Genomic DNA, 20356 nt, shown 5'->3' with positions numbered 1-20356 from the left:
CAGCTCTGTGAAGCGGGAAAAAAAGACTGGCAGTACTGGGGAAAACCTTATCATCATGGAACAACTCATTCAGCAGAATCTGTTGATGGAAGAAAAGCTTTGCAAGACCTTTCCCTGGAGCTCTGTCAGAGGAGGCTGCACTTCAATCATGAATTACATAGAATGTACCCTAGAGAAACTGGCTTAAGGGGCCAACCAGAACCTACTGGTGTTTATGCAACACATGAGCATCCTTCATCCAAGACTATCAGCATATCTTTTTATTACTTTGTTATCTTTGTGTAGCAAACCCTTGAGTCCATCTTTCAGAGAAACTCTGTTTACTGTTGCTTTCAGATCTAAAACCAAGGTCTGCAGCACTGTCAGCTCTCATCATGTGCAAATAATGTCAGTAGCACTGAACCTGCATGCTCATTCCAGTGAAGCATGTAGGGGCTTTTGTTACATCAGCCAATTATCATGTCACCATTGTCCTCTTAACCATGGCAGCTCAATTTACACAGATTTACGTATCATCTTCTTGCACAGGCATCTAAGTAGGTCTTGAAACCGTTCGATTTTCAAGGGCTGCTGATTGCATCCATTGCAACATTGCACTCATTTTGTGTCCGTGACACAAGCTTGGGCATGGGAGAATGGGTCATAAAATTGGTGGAATTCCTGGGATGCCAATTAATGGCCACTTAAGGGCCTCTTCCATGATTGGACCTGTTGCTGTCTCAGAAGTGCACCCAGTAAAACCTCTGGGCTCCCTGTGAGCTTGGGGTGGGGTCTGTCATGATCAGGCACCCTTTGTCACACAACAGACTCCCTTTGGCAAGGACTACTGCTGCTGGAAGACCCTTCCTCCACTGACACATTAGTTCTGCCATAAGTTCACTGATCCCAGGCCCAAACTGCCTTTACTCCAGGCCTCCTTGCAGACTGCTGGACCAGGGACGGCTATGGCCTGATTTGCAGGCTCCAATTTGGAGATGGAATAGCCCATCTGAGAGGGCCCGAAGCCATGATTTCAGGCAACTGATTGCCTGAACAGTATAAAATTTGGTTGTGACTTCCAGGGCTGGGGGAGGTGAGTTCCTCTGGACGCACTGATTGTTGACCTCCAAATATCTTCATATTTATATGTACTGTAAAGTCTATAATTCACCACATTTGCAGTTAATTTCCAACGAGTTTACTTGCATATGAATTCTCAGTGTTCCAGGAGCTACCATGTTATTTCTTTACGTCGCTCAGTCTATCGTCCCAACTTGATTGCAACAGTTGAGGTAAGAGACAAAATGACTGTTGGGTGATAAGGGACAGTCACAGCTCTTGTGACTCCTTTTCATAGGATTACCTGTGCTACAGAAAAGTGATGCAATAAAACATGCCTACAGACATGGATAAGAATTGGGTAAACCCCTCAAAAGTAGTCTTTGGTGCCTGTATAATACCCAGAGTGCATTACAGTGCATGACAACACTGTCCCTCAAATCGTTGTAGTATGGTGTGTATTTTGCGGTTTTGGAATCAGGGATAAAGAATTGATGGCAGAGTGTAATTTATGACCAGGAATTTTGATGATGCCACTGTCAATGCTATAGTACCAACCCATGAAGAATAGGGAGCAGGTATGTTGCCGACGACACTTGAGAAAACCTTCAGTTGAGCATTTTCAAAGACCAATTACTTGGAAATCCCATGAATTCACTTAATTACCTCACGAGGTTCTCCATTCTGCTACATCCAATTATTTTTCTCCTGGTGGGTTTAAGTGTTGCCGTGATCTTTGACTTTTATTTCTCACTGTTTCATGCTCACTGCAAAATACTGAATCAAGTTTGACTTCCATGTTGTAACGCTGGCTGTAAAGGACAACATGTTGCCCAAGAACCCAACTCCCATGTTTGAAAAATCTTCTGGTACGTTCCATAGTGAATTCACAAGTATTGTACTTGAAATAGGGAATTTTATTGATTATGGGGATTGCCATGGTGTCAGAAGGTACAAAATCTATTTTGTTTTATTTCTACATTTGGATGTCGACTTGCCCGAAAAGATCTTCGTAACCCCAGTCTGCCTGCGTGCTTTGTTTTTGATTGTTTTATGCTTCATCTGATCCAGAAAATTTGGTGAGTCTCTTAATCGATTCATCCAGACCTGGTAATTGGTCTTTTGCTTACAATTTTCAAGTTTCAAGCTGAATTGGAAATGAAATCCTGTGCATGCAAGAATTGACTTGTTTCTCAGATGATTGTTTAACACCTGATTTGTTTTTGTTATTCTTTGGGGAAACTCAACTGGGTGGACTGTTCCATATTCTCAAATACCTGTTTTAAAATCGGAGTCTGATAGAGGGGAAAGAGTTATGGGGAATCCTACAACACCAACAAAATATTGGAACTTCTGCTGTGAGAATACAGCACAATGTACAGAATTGTGAAAATCTGTTATTTAAATAACACAGTTGGAACCACATTGATTAGAAATAATGGAAGCTTCTAAGAGCCGTGACCAGAATTGCAGGAAAGATAGATTTCTTTGTATTTGAATAAATACCGTACAAAATAAAATCTTAAGTGTTATTGTTTTTGTCTCTCCACTCTATCGTTTTGAATTAAACTTAATTCTCTTCTAAATACCTATGTTTTATTCCACTAACCTGCTCCATAACTATGCAATCCTGTCTAATTAGGATATCATACTGCCATGTGCACTGGCCATGTGAAAATGGGGCTTTGGTTGAAATATTTTTGTGGTAATGGTCTCCCTTTTCCTTCAAATCAGAACTCAGATGTTTTGAAGGCAAAGGATCACAGGAAAAAAATAAGGAACAGGACACTTCTAATTTTAATTCATCAATTCCAACAATTCATCATTCCGAACAGTCCCATTCTCCAGCCTGGTCATGCAGACTAACTGTGGAAAGGACATTCAACTTTGGCTGGATGTAGTTTATTGAATGATAGCCATCAGGTGCAAGTCACATTAGTATGGTAGACATTATCACAAAGACTGTTGGGAGACCTAGATATAGATCTTCACCTTGCAAGATGCTAAGATGTTCTGCCTAATCCTACTCAAGGCCTTATGACATCATCAGATTGGATGCAACTGAATGCCATCTTCTACATTAACCCTTTCAGAACCATTACCAACAAATACATAACAAATATATCTTTGTTATACCTTAATAGCTTTTTATGGGATGTGTAGTGTTATTGAAGGTAGGATATTTGTCTAATAAGCTAAGAAATGTGAGTTCAAATCCCACATTCACTGAAAATATTATTTGTTTGAGAAATGAAACTTGGAATTATAAGCATAAACATCCAAGTGGAGCTCCACTGTCTTCAGGGAAGGAAAACTATTCACCTGCTCCAGGCTCAGTTGACTCTAGTCGTACACCAGTGTGGTTGACTTTTATTTATGCTCTGAAATTGCTTGAGAGGCCTCTTAGTCGTGGCAACAGGTATGGTAATAAATGCTGGCCTTGTCAATAATGCCCATATCTAAAGAATTAATAAATTAGATACTGTACTTAAATAATGTATATTGAGGCTCAACAGATGGCATTACTTTGGGTTTTAACATTAAGGTCAATCTTATTGCCCCTCCGTACTGGTACCAGTGCTCAATTCTCTCCCATGTTTAGATGGCCAAAGTTAACATAGCGTTCATATTAAACTCTGACCGCAGCACTGCATAATTGTTGTGTGAAATCCATTGATTTGTTCACTAGCGTATTTAGCACCATATTACAGAATTCTGTTTGTTTTTTTAAACTGCAGAAAAGACAGTCAGTTGAATTGTCAATGGCTACAACAGAGAAGTATTGTGCTTTATTTGATTTACTATCCTGAACATTATCATCATTTACTAAACAGACAGCTCAAGGAGGAGGCCATCGGACCCTCCTGTATGGACATGCAGTGTTGCTCAGACATTCCTACAGTGGAATGGTAAGAATGACTTATTTACTGTTTTTATTTATCTCATTCACATCAACAATCCTATTATGGTGATCTAATTTTCACATTCTTAATAAAGTGTATCTAAATAACTTCGTCGAGCCCATCTGCAGGGCACTGCCAGGCCAGGATGCTCTAATGAACTAATGTGATGATGCATAGACTACTTGATATATCCACTGGCATTCTTTGTAGCAGTCAATACTCATATGTTGACGGGGCAATGTAGTAAGAATTCATTTCAAAGCTCATTAAATGTTTTGGTTTACTGAATGCAGAGCATGTTTGCCAAAACCTAATTTACAATAACCAACTTAGATGGACTTTAAATTCCTTTGAAGTGATCATCTGTTTACTACTGTCTTCTCAGTTAAATTATCATCAGTCTGAAATTTTAACCTGCTGCATTTTCTTTCCAAGTATCTCTGTTGTTTGTCCACCTCTCGATCCTCAACAGACAAACTAGCCTTTGACGTTGGATTACAGGAAGATACAACAGGTATGCTGTAAGGGATGTATTATCCCTGTAAATATGCTGACCAAGCTTTCGTTCCTTTCATGTGTCAAAAATTCACCCTTTTTATTTCAGAGCGGCTTACTTGAGTAATAAAGCAAATTTTTTATATATCCGCGATGGAAAGACATGGTAATTGTGAACTATTATTTAGATCAGAAAGGTGCTAAGAGAAATGGAGGAAAAATGAACAGGGGTCAAACAAAAATTGGGTGTCATACAGACCATAATTACCAATTCCCAAATTACCTCTGGAAATTCAATAGCTTCACACCATTCAGCTACTGGAGTAGATGTAGTCATAAGATTATTGTCACCCATTTTATAATAGACTGTTCAGTCAAAAAAAAACAAACAAAAATAGGTTACAGAGTAATTTAAAATTTTGGAACCTTTTTAAAAATAATGGAGCATGCACTGTAAATTTATAAGGATAAGATTTGCATCTGAAATAGTTATATAATTAGCATATTGTATTAAAAGACAGTTGTATTTGTTTCATGAATCTAGTTAGTTTGCAAAAATGGCAGATTGAACATAGAACATAGAACAGTACAGCACAGTTCAGGCCCTTCGGCCCACGATGTTGTGCTGAACTTTTACCCTTAACCTAAGGTCTTTGGGTAAAAGTTTGGCACATCTTGGTATTGGCATCATCTTAGGTCTAAAATTCAGTTTACATACATTTCTATAAATTTTGTGGTACATTGGCAATATTCACAGAAGAAATAGACACAGTACTTTATAAAATGTACAGAGAACTATTTCAAACTTGTTGTTTGTACAGGGGAAGCGTGCTGGTGGACTATACACCCTGCATCTAAACAACGTTCGGAAGGTGAAAAGGTACGGGTGGGAGATGACCTTATCTTAGTCAGCATTTCGTCAGAGCGGTACCTGGTGAGTAATATGTTGCAAATTTCCTGTCTAAATTATTGTAAACAAGTGTTCTCTGATTTATTTTCTGCTAATATAGCCTTATGTGTACTCTTTCATCAAAATAACAAAGCCCACACATTTTCCTCCATTTCTGAACGCAAACCACTTGCATTGTTCACTTTATTTCAAGTCTCTACCTGGAGGTGTGGAATGTCTGATGTATTTATGAACTGTATGGTGCTTTGAAACTCTTGAAAAAAACCATGCTTCCAATGGCAGTGGTAGCTAAGCTCGCAAATAACTGATGTATGTTGTCGTTCTGTATTGTTAGTTGATCATCGTTGGGTAGTGGTACATTAGGCCTCTGAGACTCGAGGTTAAAAAGGAAAAATTGTTTAGGGTTTCCACTCCTGTTAATATCCAGTGGCTGTTACCAGTTGTCAATGTTGCGGTGTTATGTACGGACTTTGAGGCTTGCCTTTAAAGTGACTTATGGTAGAACAGCCTGCACTTGAAGAATGACCATTGATTCAAGGATCCCAAGAGTGATTGATACTTTTAAAAACACATGCTGATTGACTGTAGAAGGAGTGAGTAGGGGTTTGCAGAGGCAGGAGGGGATTAACAAGCAAAGGAGGAAAATTGCTTTGGGCAGTTAATTTGTAATCATGGCCAGAATACTGTACACAGTGGAGAGTGATAAGTTCCCTTTTCATTTTATTTTAATGAAAACTAGATTTCAGTCTGTTAGCTAAATGTGAAAAAAATGCAACATGCTATTTCTTGATACTGAGTAACCTGGAATTCTTGATCAGCATTGTTCCCATTTTTTCATGCATTATAGAGTTACAGAGTTATCTGAAAGATCTGACTATATCTGTGTGTGATCTAGTCTTTCTTTCTTATTGGTACAGCATGGTGGCTTAGTGGTCAGCACTGCTGCCTCACAATGCCAGAGACCTGGGTTCAATTCTATCCTCGGGTGATTGTCTGTGTGGAGTTTGCACATTCTCGCTTTGTCGGCATTGGTTTCCTCCGGGTGCTCTGGTTTCTTCCTACAGTCCAAAGATGTACAGGCTAGGTGGATTGGCCATGCAAAATTGCCCATAGTGTTCAGGGATGTGTAGATTAGGGGGATGGGTCTTGGTGGGATGCTCTAAGGGTCAGTGCGGATTTGTTGGGCCGAAGGGCCTGGTTGCACAATGTAAGGATTCTATGATTCAATGCAGTCATGTTTACTTATCTGTGGAGCTAGAATGCAGTAGGTGAGGTGAGGTGTAGGGAACTTGAATCCTACTTCTGCTCAGAGAAAATGAAAAAGACATTGATTAAACAAACATTAAACTATCTTGCTGCACAAATGATGTATTTATCTTATTCAAATGCTTCCACTGATTGGTAACAATAAAATCTGGAAGCAGATTTTGTATTCTATAATATTTACACACTTGAATGTTGTAAAAATTGTTTTTAAATATCAGTATTTTGTTAAAATGTATCCAAATGTGACCAAGCAGTCTTCAGCTAGTGCAGAACTGATCTTGTTCTCTTGCAGCATTTGTCATATGGCTGTAGCAGTTTACATGTTGATGCCGCATTCCAGCAAACTCTCTGGAGTGTTGCTCCAATTTGCTCTGGAAGTGAAGTAGCACAAGGTAAGATTGTTTGAAAACCCCTGCAGTCACACTGCTGCAGCTTTGCTAGAAGCTTTATACTTTGTCAAAGCACTTTGCATACACATTACAGGAGTGAATAACATCATTCATCTAAGAATTTGGAGAAGCCCATTTCTACATTAGTCTTTTTTGTTACCCAACTTGTGATCCTTTTAAATCTTTCGCTATTTTAATTCTCCTCCAAAAGCTTTGCCTTACAGAATGTAGCCATTCTAGTCAGAGACCAAATCCAGCCACTGTGTATATCTTTATAACTAAACTGACCATGCAAATGTGCAGGGTGTCAGCTTTAAGCAGTGACCCTAATTTTTGCTCCCACCACAAAGAAACATATACAACATTCAAGCACTCGTGTTCTTGAGGAAGCTATGGGGAGGAACTTAAAGAAAAGGCGAGATAGTCCTAGGTCCTACAGCATAATCATGCAGTTACATAGCTAAAACATAGCTAAAAAAATCATGATTAAGCTAAATGTTATTGACCATAATTATAAATTTAATGAGACCAAGCATCAGTAATATGATCACAAATGAAATTTCCTCTAAATATTGTAAGCAGTAGCTAATATACATTGATGATTTAAGAGACTGTAACCCAATATGTCTGTGTAGATTGAATCTTAAATGTTGATATACCAGCTTTCATTTCATACCACCTTCTTGAGTTTTCCATGATGTGCTGCCAGAAATTGAAGCTCTGTATTAGTAGTGCAAAGGTTGTATCTTGGAATTCTTGGCTTTGTTTAATACTTTTTATATACTCAGCACCAGAGAAGTAAATTTATTCGTGAAACATAGCAGGCAGATTATTGAGGTACCTGTGGAGTATTCCCACACATAGTCATAGAGATGTACAGTACGGAAACAGACCCTTTGGTCCAACTCATCCATGCCAACCAGATGTCCTAGATAAATCAAATCCCATTTGCCAGTATTTGGCCAATATCCCTCTAAACCCTTCCTATTCATATACCTATCTAGGTGCCTTTTAGATATTGCAGTTGTACCAGCCTCCACCACCCTCTGCATGAAAAAATTGCCCCTTAGGCCCCTTTTAAAACTTTCCCCTCAAACCTATGTCCTCTACTTTTGGACTCCACCATGCTGGGGAAAAGACCTTGTCTATTTACCCTGTTCATGCCCTTCATAATTTTATAAACCTCTATAAGGTCACCCCTCAGCCTTCAATACTCCAGCGAAAGTAGTCCCAACCTATTCAGCCTCTCCCTAAAGCTCAAACTGTCCAACCCTGGCAACACCCTCATAAATCTTTTCTGAACCCTTTCAAAATTGACAAAATCCTTCCACAGTATTCCAAAAGTGGCCTAGCCAATATCCTGTACAGCCGTAACATGACCTCCCAACTCCCATACTCAATAAAAACCGTTCTGAGGAAGGGTCACCAGACCCGAAACGTTAACTCTGATATTTTCTTTGTAGATGCTTCCAGAGCTGCTGAGCTTTTCCAACAACTTCTGTTTTTGCCCTATATTCAGTGCACTGTCCAATAAAGGCAAGTATACCAAATGCCTTCTTCACTATCCTATCTGCCTCTTTGCCATGTTTGCCATTCCATTTATCCCCGTATTAGGTAGAGAAACCTGAACACTGACATTATTGCTCCTGAGTTCCACAGTTTTAAGTGTTGTTTTCCAAGGTATGCTAAGACTTGGTGCAGATGCTGTTGTATATCTCATATATGATGCAAATTAAGTCTAATTAATCTTGCATGGCATACCCAATATTTTCTGAGCTATTCACTCTGTGCACTGTTTATTCATATTAAACAGTGTTTGTCAGCTCTGTTTTTTCTGACTGAACTTTGATTCTTTAAACTGTGACCAGTCGTGTTTTTGGAGGAGGATATTGCTGCTTCATTTGAGTTTTAAAGCAGCAGTTTCTGATTTATTGCTTGTTTTAGTTTCTTCTGTTTGATATTGTCCTTTAGGAAAGAAAATTACCATATTTACCTGGCCTGCCCTACCTGTGACTTCAGACCTACAGCAATGTGGTTGAGTCCAAAATGCCCTCTGGGCAATTTGTGATGGGCAATAAATGCTGGCCCAGCCAGCGATGTCATCATCCCACAAAGTAGTTTTTAATATTGGAGTGCTTTTGCAATGTCTTTAAGCTATTATTGCAAATCTACATTCTAACTTTATTGCTCAACTTTGGCATTCAGCGCTGTATGGTAATGGCTCTTGTGGATTTGGAGGAGGAAGAAAGATTCAGGCAGAGGGCAAAGGAACAGGTGTGCTATTGCCTCATGTAGCAAACCCACATTTAGAATTAACTCCAGTGTAGCTTTCCAGGTCCACATGTACCTACTGGACATGCGTGAGGGGACATACCTTTGTAGTTCCTCTCTGTGAGTTGAGGTCATAGTAGGGTTATGCCATCCTTGAAGCCTGACCTGTAGGTCAACCAAAGACCAATACCCTCCCTGCTGCAGTGAAAGCCACAACATCATTAAGCAATGACATGACAAGTTCCTTTCAAGCCATTCTGATGACATTTGCCACACTATGCAGAATTAAGATTTCCAGTTTTCTAAGCAGCTTGCAGAAATCTTGCTTGCCATGTGAGAAACTTTGGGGTGGCATGGTGGCACAGTGGTTAGCATTGCTGCCTCATAGTGCCAGGGACCTGGGTTCAATCCCATCCTTGGGTGACTGTCAGTGTGGATTTTGCACATTCTCCCCGTGTCTGCATGGGTTTCCTCCGGACGCTCTGGTTTCCTCCCACAGTCCAAAGATGTGCAGGTTAGGTGGATTGGCCCGTGCTAAACTGCCCATAGTGTCCAGGGGTGCGAAAGTTAGATGGATTAGACATGGGAAATGCAGGGGTACAGGTAAAGGGTGTGGGATGGGTCTGGATGGGATGCTCTTTTGAGGAGTGGTGTGTACTTATTGGGCCAAATGACCTGTTTCCACACTGTAGAAATTCTATGTCCAGCTCCCCAAGGCAAAGAAGTACAGCAATTATTATCTTCTCTTAATATGCAAGGTCACAATGTTTTAATTAGAAAATGTTTTGAACAATAGCATCATATAAATAGGTCATCAAACTCCCATCATTGTGTCAGTGATATTAGAGCACACGCTGCCAGCAATCTCAATGTCTTTGCTTTGTCCTGTGCATTGTGCCAGGACTAGTTCAAGAATCGATGAGTTTGAATACCATTGACAAACCACTAAATCAAGACTAACAGGCAATCTCATAAGATTAAAAACTATCAAAATGACTGGAATGCTGAAATAGTGGTCCTATTGTTAGGTGGACCCAAGTCTACACAGGTTTACAAATGACCAATATCAGCTGTATTTATTGTGAATCAAGCTGTTTGGACATGTTATTACACACCTTGGCCCAGAAGAAGGCATGCTGTCACAGTGCAACAAGAACCCTCCAATATCATCTGTGTGCTGCATCATTTTACAGCATTGTAAGGGGATAACCTTCACATAGAGAACATTAGCAGAGCAAGAAAAGATGCCTAGAGAGGAAAATGAACCGGATTAAGCTAATACACAGCCAGGAAGACAGTCACATCAATCATTGAAAGATAAGACATCCACTTAAAAGCTGCATTTGTGACACTGCCTGAATATACCTAAGGCCTCCTTTCAAACGTACTACCCCTTAACAATGTGCAGCACCTAATCATGATTACCTTTATTGCCATACCAGTCTGCATCCTGCAGCTTTATTATGTCCCTTCAGATAATGAATTTGCAATTTAATTTCCAATCATTTTATTTTCCTGTGTAAATTGTTTGTGTGCGTGCACGCATGCATGTGTATGTGCGTGCATGTGTGTGTCTGTGTATGTGTTTAAATGTTTTAATCCTTGGTAATTCCTTTTTGTGAAACTGTCAGGTAATATTAACATTGTTGTCTTGTATTCCTTCCTGGTACCACATTAACGGGAGGAACTTAAGGCTTTGTATTTGGATCCATGTGATTTTGCTTTCTACCCTTGCTTAATTCATTAGGGCTCGTCCTTATCTCCCTATCCAGAAGTCCAGATGTACCATCCTTACAAGTGCTTGCTTGTTTTTGTTTTTTGTTTGAGAACCAATGTGCTATTCATTGCATCTCATCTTGAGAGCTAATAATTTCTTACCTTCTTTTAGGATACCTAAAAGGAGGAGATGTGCTGCGGTTACTGCATGGACACATGGATGAATGTTTGACTGTGCCTTCAGGAGAACTCGGAGAAGAACAGCGGAGGTAACTAAGGTGGCAAAAATAATTATGGAACTGGGTGACATACGCAGTGGGGGAACCGTGTGGAGAACTGAAAATTCCTGACGTTTGACAGAGTTAGAATGATGCAATGCTACTGGCTGTTTGCAAGGAGCTACCAACTCATCAAATAACTTTAATGGCTGTGTTAAGTGTTTATTTGTTCAAAAGATAGATGTGCCATGATTTTGACTACAATAAATGTGAGTGTAGGTTGTTACTCTGTGCGGATCCAGTAGCTTTAAATTTCAAGAGCAAGGTACTTGTGTTGTTCTGAAGAAGAGTCACATTGAACTTGAAACATTAACTCTGTTTTTCTCTCCCCTGATGCTGCCAGACTCACTGAGTTTGTCCAGCATCTTCTGTTTTTATTTTACTTTAAATTGGAGCTAGCAGTATTTGGAGATTCACAGTTCACACTGTGGGATAGATTTTTCAGAGCCTGTTGAAGTGGTCATGATGGCGGTGGGGGTGCTGTGAGAATTGGGTGTGAGAACCTAACTCCAATTCTTCCAATTGGGAAAACTGACCTCAATCAGGTCTGTGTTCGGGCCTGCAAAGTGAATCCCACTCACTGATGGCTGGGTAGATTGCCAACTGGGCTTGTTAATGAGTCATATAAAGGCAATTATGCTTGAGCCAAGTGGATGTTAGTGTTGAAGGGGAGACGATGGTATAGTGTCATTGGGCTGGTAATACAGAAACCTAAGTAATGCTGTTGGTGCCAGATTTGAATTCCACCACAGCAGATAGTGGACTTTGAATTAAAAACAAATCTAGACATTAGTGGTGATTCAGGAGTTTAATAGGACTAAGACTAGTCTCTAGCAGCTCCCGGAGCCCATCCAACAAACTCTTGGGTTCCCTGCAGTCAAGTGTATGTTTGGAGTAGGGTGAATCCCTCATTGTCAACCACTGTTTTCCGACTGAGGGGCCCTAGGGAAGAGGTTGGGTGGGCTGTTGAAACCCATGCCCCTTCCCCCTACCCTGGCCTGTGAATCCTCTGCCACCCTTCAATGGTGACTCTTTGTGGTTTTCTCCATTCCACTCACCACAATCACCACACCCCTAGCATTCAGCATCATTCCTCTGGTTAGGCGTCACAGTATTACTGGGAGCTCTGAGTGCTGCTACTGGTACTGGAGAGCAATCGGTCTGAGAGCAACCACTGGGAAAGATCCACATTGCTGTGACTTAATTCCGCCCTGTTTCTTTTCCCCAATTGATTTTCCGAGCTGACTTGTATGTTAAAAGCAACATATGTCAATTTGGCATAAGTTGAAGATAGTGAAGGTGTGATAATAGAAGATTTTGAATATGTGAGGGTGAAAATTTTAAGTTGGGGTTCTTCAGGGAACTGAGGATGAATGCAGGTCAGCAAGCATAGGTGTGATGCCTGAATGAGGTATGGTGCCAGAGTTGATACGTATAGCTGAATTCTGAATGAGTTTAAGTTTATGGAGGTTAGGAACTGTAAAGGAAAAGGTTTAGCATAATCAAGTCTGAAGATAACAAAGACATTGATGAGAGATTCCGTGATGGATGGGTTGTGGCATGGGTGGAAGTGGACAATGTTTATGAGGGGATAAAGAATCAAACACTTGCCTCAATATCATATGGGATGCTGAATTTTCAAACAGTCTGGTACAATCTCAGATGAGATCTGAAGCAGAAAATTAAATCAGGGATGAGTCAACAGATTGTGCAACTGGGACTAATGATGGTGGCTTTAGGCGTCCTGTTGTACAATTGGAGGAAATTATGACTGCACCAAGACAGGAATTTAGGAAGAAACTCTGACAACCCAGAGATAGATTGAGAAGGATATTTTACATATGCAACCTCCAACTTGATCCCGTGTCTTCAATTGATGCTGTCACGGACAGAATATAGATGATGAAGAGAAACAAGGCTAGGAGCAGGTCCCTGGAGAACTCCGGAGGTAATGGTACAGGAGCTTGAAGAGAATCAATTGTGGGAAATGCCCTGGAAATCACTTACAGTTGGATGATCAAGGTGAGGCCGAGTAGGAGGATGGTGTGGTTAACTGTGGTAAAGGCTGCAGGGATACTGCACCATGATCATAGTCATTAAAAAGTTGTAATTTGTCAATTTGATTAGGGCCTTTTCAGTACTAAGGCAGGTTTGTTGAAATTAAGACTCAGACTTAAGGTTGGGAGGAAAACATTGTTCAGGCAAGAGGGTAAGAAGATTGAAAATGTAGGTGGCAGTTTGCAAAGACAGGGGGGTCAACTGTGGATAATTTGAAGATGATGTGTTTTAGAAAAGGAAAGCCTGAATAGATTATAGATATTTTCTAGTTAACCTGTTCAGAGCTGAAATTATGCAGTGCCACAAGAGCCCTCTGAATAGTGTACCATCGGATGGCATGGGCAGTAGAAAAGGAAATTGAGTGGCCAATTGTTTTGGTGGAAAAGTTCAAGGAATCAGGTGATGGGTCTCACCAACAAAGTGATCTTAGAGAGAGAAAGAAGGGAGATTGGTTAGGGACTGCAGTAAGACTCAGGGAAATTGGTGTATTGCAGATTTGGCGATGTCAGGAGGCACCTTTGGGGAAGTTTGGCTTTTTAAGTGAGTGGCATCAGAACCAAAGCAAAGGCAGTTAAATGCGTGGCTTCAAATTTTGCATGTTAAACCCACATCCACATTTTCTTATTTAAATGTTTTAAATGTTATGTTCCAGGTTGCAGTCTCTGTGAACAAGTTAAAGGTCTGACATTATATTTTAACTACATGCTTGCCACCTTTTAATGTCAAATTCGTGCAGCCAGATAGAAGTTGATATGGTTAACTGACAAGTTAAAACTTAAGAAATGAGACAGGGGTCGATGTAATGCAGGGCTATTGCACTTTGTCTATGTGTCCATTAGCCTGCAAACAAAAACTAGCGAAGAGAAACAAAACAGACAAGATTAAGTTAACCAAAAACTTCTTCCTGTTACTCGCTGAAATTACCTGAGTTCAACATTGTTTTCCAGTCTCTGGATTCATTAGATAAATTCATTATCTGGAGTGAAACCAACTGAGTTTGAATAAACATTTGGGCAAGTTTTCACAATGTAGTTATTGTAAGCAACTTGTTCAGACATATAACATACATCCGGGGCAGGTGGCCTTCAAACCTCTTGGCTACACCACCACTGCACTGCAAGAGCTCTCCTGGTCACAATGTAGATATTTTCTAATCGACTTGGTTACAGGTGTTATTCACACCTTTAAAGCAGCTGGATCTTGAATCCAGTTCTCCTGGCCCAGAGGTAGAGACACTACTACTGTGCCACACGGTCCCATTGTCACGATGTATATAATAGGTCACAATTGTTATCAGATTTTGCATGTGATGTGAAAATAGATGTAAAGCTGTGAGAAGGGAACAGGGGATTGGGAATATCAACATGATGTTGAAGTGAGACACCTCTGAAGTGAAATCGATAAGAATCAAATGGACTCCTTAAATGTCACCCTGTGGATTTTCTCACTCAATTAATTATCCAGCTGGTTCCGGGATAATCCAGATTGTAGGCATTCAGAGGAGTTCACTGCAGCAGACCAATTACATTGCTAATTCATACTCTTAATTGAATGTTATGATTCAATTTGATCTGTTTTCCTGGCTTGCTACTCTTCCTCGTTAATGTATAATGATAACATTTTATCAAAGAACATCATGAAGTCTTGATGAAGCATCAAGACGAGTTTGATTAGTGTATGTTTTGTCTTTTAGATCCCGTTTGAATTAAATCAGATATACTGTGAGGAATTTTCAGGGAACTAAGTATCAAGCTTTAGGTTAATGTTGTTCTTGTTTAAACATTTAATCTTTGTGTGTGACAACGCAAACTAGTCAGCAAGTTATTGCTAGCCAATAAAAACAAACTAAGAATATACTGGTGATTAGAAATAAATTAAAAAAAATGAATCTATTTTAATGAGCTTGGTTTAAATCGAATTTAAATAGAATTCACACTACGAAAATGTGTGCTTTGCGCAATATATTACAAATCCACTTGTGATTATTTCTTTAACATAGTGTTCAGTGAATTGAGAATACTCTGTGTTAAGAATCTTGAACTTGGTCTCATGAAGCTTTATCACATCTCATTGTACCTCTAGGTATGCCTCATTGCAAAATAGTGGGTTCTAAGCAGTCAGTCAGCCTTCTCATGCCCAAATAGATGACAGCATTATTGGGCAGAATCGTAAGAGATCTGTATTGGCAGGGATGGACACAGGACTGGGAGGGAAGTCCAGAAGGTTGTCTTGGGGTTGGTGGCAGAAGTTCCTGCCTGCAGACGATCTTGCTGGAGGTGGAGACTGTAAAGGCTGCAGATGCTGGGAGCTAGAATCAATAAGTATGGAGCTGGAAAAGCACAGCTGGTCAGACAGCATCCGTGGAGCAGGAAGGTGAATGTTTCGGGCCAAAACCCTACATCGGGACCAGCTGGAAGTGGGCAAGTAATGGACATGGCTATCTGTCCAGCAGTGGCTGGCAATTTGTTAGTTGCAATTAACTGGGCACTTGGGATAGGCCCACCTCTGCATGTGAAACCTGGCAGGTCACCTGCAGGAGATGCAGCCTGCTAGTGGTAGACTACGGAGAACACAAAGTCTGCTTTGTGTATCCCTTTTCCCTCAAGCCCCTATTGCCCAAAGCCTGCAACGACTTGGCATCTGCGATGACAAATATTTGGAATAATTTCATGTAATCTTCTGAGGTGCCACCTATAGCATAGCCTATCACTATGGCTGGGGCTGCTAGTAGGACATTGCTTTCAGAGGTGGATCATTATTGCCTGCCTTCAGTTAAATCATGCTGACAGGTGGCAAGGCACCACCAATAGTATCAGGACCTGCCTTTGCTCCCAACTATGGAAAATCTTCAAAGGCAATAGTGTACAGCCCAAGGTTTTTGCTCTGATCTTGTCACCTCTGTCAGTGAAACAAATGAACAGCTCCTCCACCGTCGGCAGCGTTGCTTTCTCAAACTTTTACACAGAATCACATTGAATTTATGGCACAGAAACAGGCCATTTAGCCCAGCTGTTCTGTGCCAGCTTTTATGCTCCTCCCACCCTACTTCACCTTCACCTATCAACGCGCCAACTATTCCTTTCATCCTTCTGTGTTCACCTAGATCCCCTTAAATCGATCTGTGCTCTTCAGCTCATACATGTTTCACATTCTGACTACCAAAATGCTCACTATCTCAGTTGAATTGTTTGAAGATTACTTCTTGTTTGGTGTGATCTCTGTCACTGGTGCTGAGGATTCTTCCATTGATGGACAAAGAAATGAAATGTTCTGCTTAAACTTGTGTATTCTCAGCATCTAATATCATATTTTGAATCTGTCAGCACTATATTTTCACTACGTTGAGTAGCAGTCTGAGTTATTTCAGTTGAAGCTTTGTTGGTTAATTGAAGTTGGGTGTACTGCTCCTTGGCTATCTGATTGCTTGTGTTTTTTTTTGTAAACTTTACAAGTTCTTACAATCTGAACTCTGATCAGTGTTGATGGCAGTGCAAACCATTTCTGCAATCCAGCATCTGCTGCCAGTATGCAACAATTTTCTTATGCCAACATAGTTAACATCAATGGATTCTGACCTCTGTTAAGTTCCATTTAGGTTATGGGGAACTCTATAACATTTTCTATTGTTTGCCCTTCGACTGATTGTTCCATACCAGCTGTTCCTTAACCAATGTTCCTTGAACTGTTTTTCTGTGACTGGCTATTTCTTGACCTGTGCTTTCTTGACTTTAACTAATTTGATTCCTTCTGCCATTTGAAGAATATTCAGGACAAAACATACACTCCAACATGAGAGGAGAATTCTTGATTGTGAGGCATATATTTGTTCTCTACTATCTGACACCCCTCATGTTGCAGAGATATTATAGCATAACTGTAAACTTAACCTCATCAACCATGTGCTTATACTGCTGCAGGCTGTTGCCATTGCTTCTTCATTGTTGGTATACTATTTGATTACATCGTGGCATTCTCCACTGTATCAAGCTTAAAATCTACTTCAAGTCCTCCGGTACAAATATCCTCTTGCCAAAATGCTAAGTCTGGCTCACCTAAGTTCTGTACTTTGACTGTTCTTCTATTGTAGCCTCTTTTACCTCAATGACCGCTTTATGAGGTAACTGTTTGATTTCTTGTGTTTCTATGACTATGATCTATGTCAGCACATTTTCTGAAAGTAAACTATTGCATTACATATAAAACACTCCTTTTTAGGAGCTGGGTGCTGTATGTGCTTGTGTAGATTCCTTGCAGGACAGCATTGACGATGTCTGAGATAGTAGGAACTGCAGATGCTGGAGAATCTGAGACAACAAGGTGCAAGGCTGGATGAACACAGCAGGCCAAGCAGCATCATAGGAGCAGAGAGGCTGACGTTTCGGGCCTAGACCCTTCATCAGAAAAGGGGGAGGGGAAGGGGGTTTTGAAATAAATAGGGAGAGAGTGGGAGGCGGATAGAAGAGGGATAGAGGAGAGGATAGGTGGAGAGGAAACAAACAGGTCGAAGAGGCGGGGATGGAGCCAGTAAAGGTGAGTGTAGGTAGGGAGTTAGGAAGGGGATAGGTCAGTCCAGGGAGGACGGACAGGTCAAGGGGGTGGGATGAGGTTGGTCGGTAGGAGATGGAGGTGCGGCTTGAGGTGGGAGGAGGGGATAGGTGGGAGGAAGAACAGGTTAGGGAGGCAGGGACGAGCTGGACTGGTTTTGGGATGCGGTAGGGAGAGGGGAGATTTTGAAACTTGTGAAATCCACATTGATACCATTGGGCTGCAGGGTTCCCAAGCGGAATATGAGTTGCTGTTCCTGCAACCTTCGGGTGGCATCGTTGTGGCACTGCAGGAGGCCCAGGGTGGACATGTCGTCTGAGGAATGGGAGGGGGAGTTGAAATGGTTCGCGACTGGGAGGTGCAGTTGTTTATTGCGAACCGAGCGTAGGTGTTCTGCAAAGCGGTCCCCGAGTCTGTCTGTTGACAATGTCTGTCTTGTTCACTGTACTAGTTCTTAGGTGTATCTTTAGGGATTTCATATCTTAAGAACTGAGTGGATTTTGCCAAATTTCTGTGAGATGGTTGATCTCCTCTTGGCATTAATCTGCTGTGCTTCCATACTTTATCTTCATTCACCATCTCAATGGCTTTCTCTAAAGTCAGATCTTCTTTGGCTTTATTAAATATGACAAAGATTATCAACAATCCCAACAACAATTCTGTTTCAGTATCTGGTTTGGCAACAATTCTGTTTCTGAAGAATCATTTTCTTGAAGATATCCAATTCTGTGTTCTATGAGGTCCATTTCTACCATTAAACCTTGCTGTCAGTATTGTTTTACTGCAATGTATTCCTAATGTGATTACTTACTTTCATTGACTCAAAAGCTTTTGATTCTCCTAATGTTTACTGGATGGTTTTACCACCTTTTATGGTCAAAATGGAGCATCCCACCTTCTGTAAGTAAATGAAATGATTCCCCCATTTTTATGACTTCTTTTGATGAATCTTGTTAATTGCAGCCTTAATAATAAATGATTCCTCTTTCTGTAATAGTTTTACTTGAATGAGTCCTGTCGCCTGTGTTGAACAATGATTTGCATTCTCTTCCGCTTTACTGAATGAATCATCTTCTTTAAGGGTTTTCCCTAGATGATTCCCATTATTTATGCCTCTAAATAGTAATCCCAGTTACTTGCATGTTTTTTTTTCTGGATGTGTTCTGAATAAATATTGTTCTCCTTTACCACTATTTAAATAATGGATCTCCCACATTTTTTGTAGCCTCGATAGTCTACAAATTTTCTTCTTCCATTAGACTTTGTCTGCTCAGGCTTCTAAATTTCTCCTTTATCACTTTAATTCCGGCTTTGTGCTGTTCCCTGTCTATGACCTTGTTTTATATTCTTGTAGTTGCCACCTGGTGGCCACACTTGATCTGAGCTGTAAGTACTTTGAAAATTTCTAGATTTTCCAGTCTATAGATAGAGTCATTTTCAAAGTATTCCACTTTCCCACCAGCGATTTCAAGCTCTCTGATGGAGCTTCTGTTGTCCATTCATTCTCTGGCTGAACCTTACCTCAGGACAGCTCCTGCAGACCATCAGTATCTGATGCAATCTCTAACTGCCTTTTACAGCAATAAGTTGTGAAGTTAGGGTAGTAAGTGAATATTTATTCCATTTGCAATTTATGGGATCTTTCTGAACACAACTTCCCTGTTTACTTGTAATTTGGAAAGGTAATTTTGGTGGTTTTGATGTATTGTGGGACCCCCTCACTGTGCAAATGCAGGTTTTTCTTTCTTTCTCCAAAGTAAACAATAAATGGTGCTGTATTTGGGTTTGTACTGACAGTTCATTATACTTGACTGAGTTACGAAGTGAGGTTAAGCCATTATGTTGAAGTGAGATGCTTCCCACAGAGAAAAAAAAATGAAGTGTAGCACATTCACTGACTAGTTAAATGGAATGAGTTAATGTGTGTGTGTTAGAGAGATTGTGAGAAAGAAATTGCTCCCCATTGAGCATTGTATCTTACCCTGCTTCTTGCGCACACCCCCCCACCCCATCCCGAGCCCGGACATTACGCTCCTCTAGTGGTCGTCACTGCCAATAAGAATCTCCTCCCATAGCCTATCATTCCCTCCAATATATTCTGCACATACTCAGCTGTTTTGTCTTTCTCCCTTGTCACAATCCTTGCTCCCATCTCTACAAATGCCTCTGTTTTGGTCCCTGCCAACTGTGACTCCGTGACCCTTTTTAACAATGATCACCCTCTCTTGCTGCCCCTGTAGACCTCCATTGCATCTCTGTCATAGATTAACGAATGGACTGCCAGACCTCAAACCGTCTGACAATAAATGATTCTCCTGACTGCCGGTGCGAGCCCTACATGACTGATTGATTGCTGAACAGTCCCTGGTCCCCTGGCTTGGAGTGACCCAACCAGATGATTGACCTTGGGGTGTGTGCAGGCCTATTGAGAGACCCTGATGCACTCTCCACACCACCACCACTGCCTCCCGCTACCTCCCCCCCCCC

General features: G+C 40.8%; 1 protein-coding gene across 1 annotated transcript in view; it reads left to right on the top strand.

The window, feature by feature from the left end:
* Nucleotides 1-20356, top strand: part of ryr2a (ryanodine receptor 2a (cardiac)) — a 450194-nt gene that overhangs the window by 35242 nt on the left and 394596 nt on the right. Inside the window, exons 3-7 of the mRNA XM_048601350.1 lie at nucleotides 3877-3947; nucleotides 4377-4455; nucleotides 5258-5370; nucleotides 6905-7004; nucleotides 11161-11257. Of these exons, the coding sequence (XP_048457307.1) occupies nucleotides 3877-3947; nucleotides 4377-4455; nucleotides 5258-5370; nucleotides 6905-7004; nucleotides 11161-11257 (460 nt within the window). The remainder of the gene's footprint in view (nucleotides 1-3876; nucleotides 3948-4376; nucleotides 4456-5257; nucleotides 5371-6904; nucleotides 7005-11160; nucleotides 11258-20356) is intronic.

Source organism: Rhincodon typus, chromosome 9 (genome assembly GCF_021869965.1).
Source record: "Rhincodon typus isolate 14 chromosome 9, sRhiTyp1.1, whole genome shotgun sequence".
NCBI classification, from domain to species: Eukaryota; Metazoa; Chordata; class Chondrichthyes; order Orectolobiformes; family Rhincodontidae; genus Rhincodon; species Rhincodon typus.
This window is presented reverse-complemented; position numbering and strand designations above follow the sequence as displayed.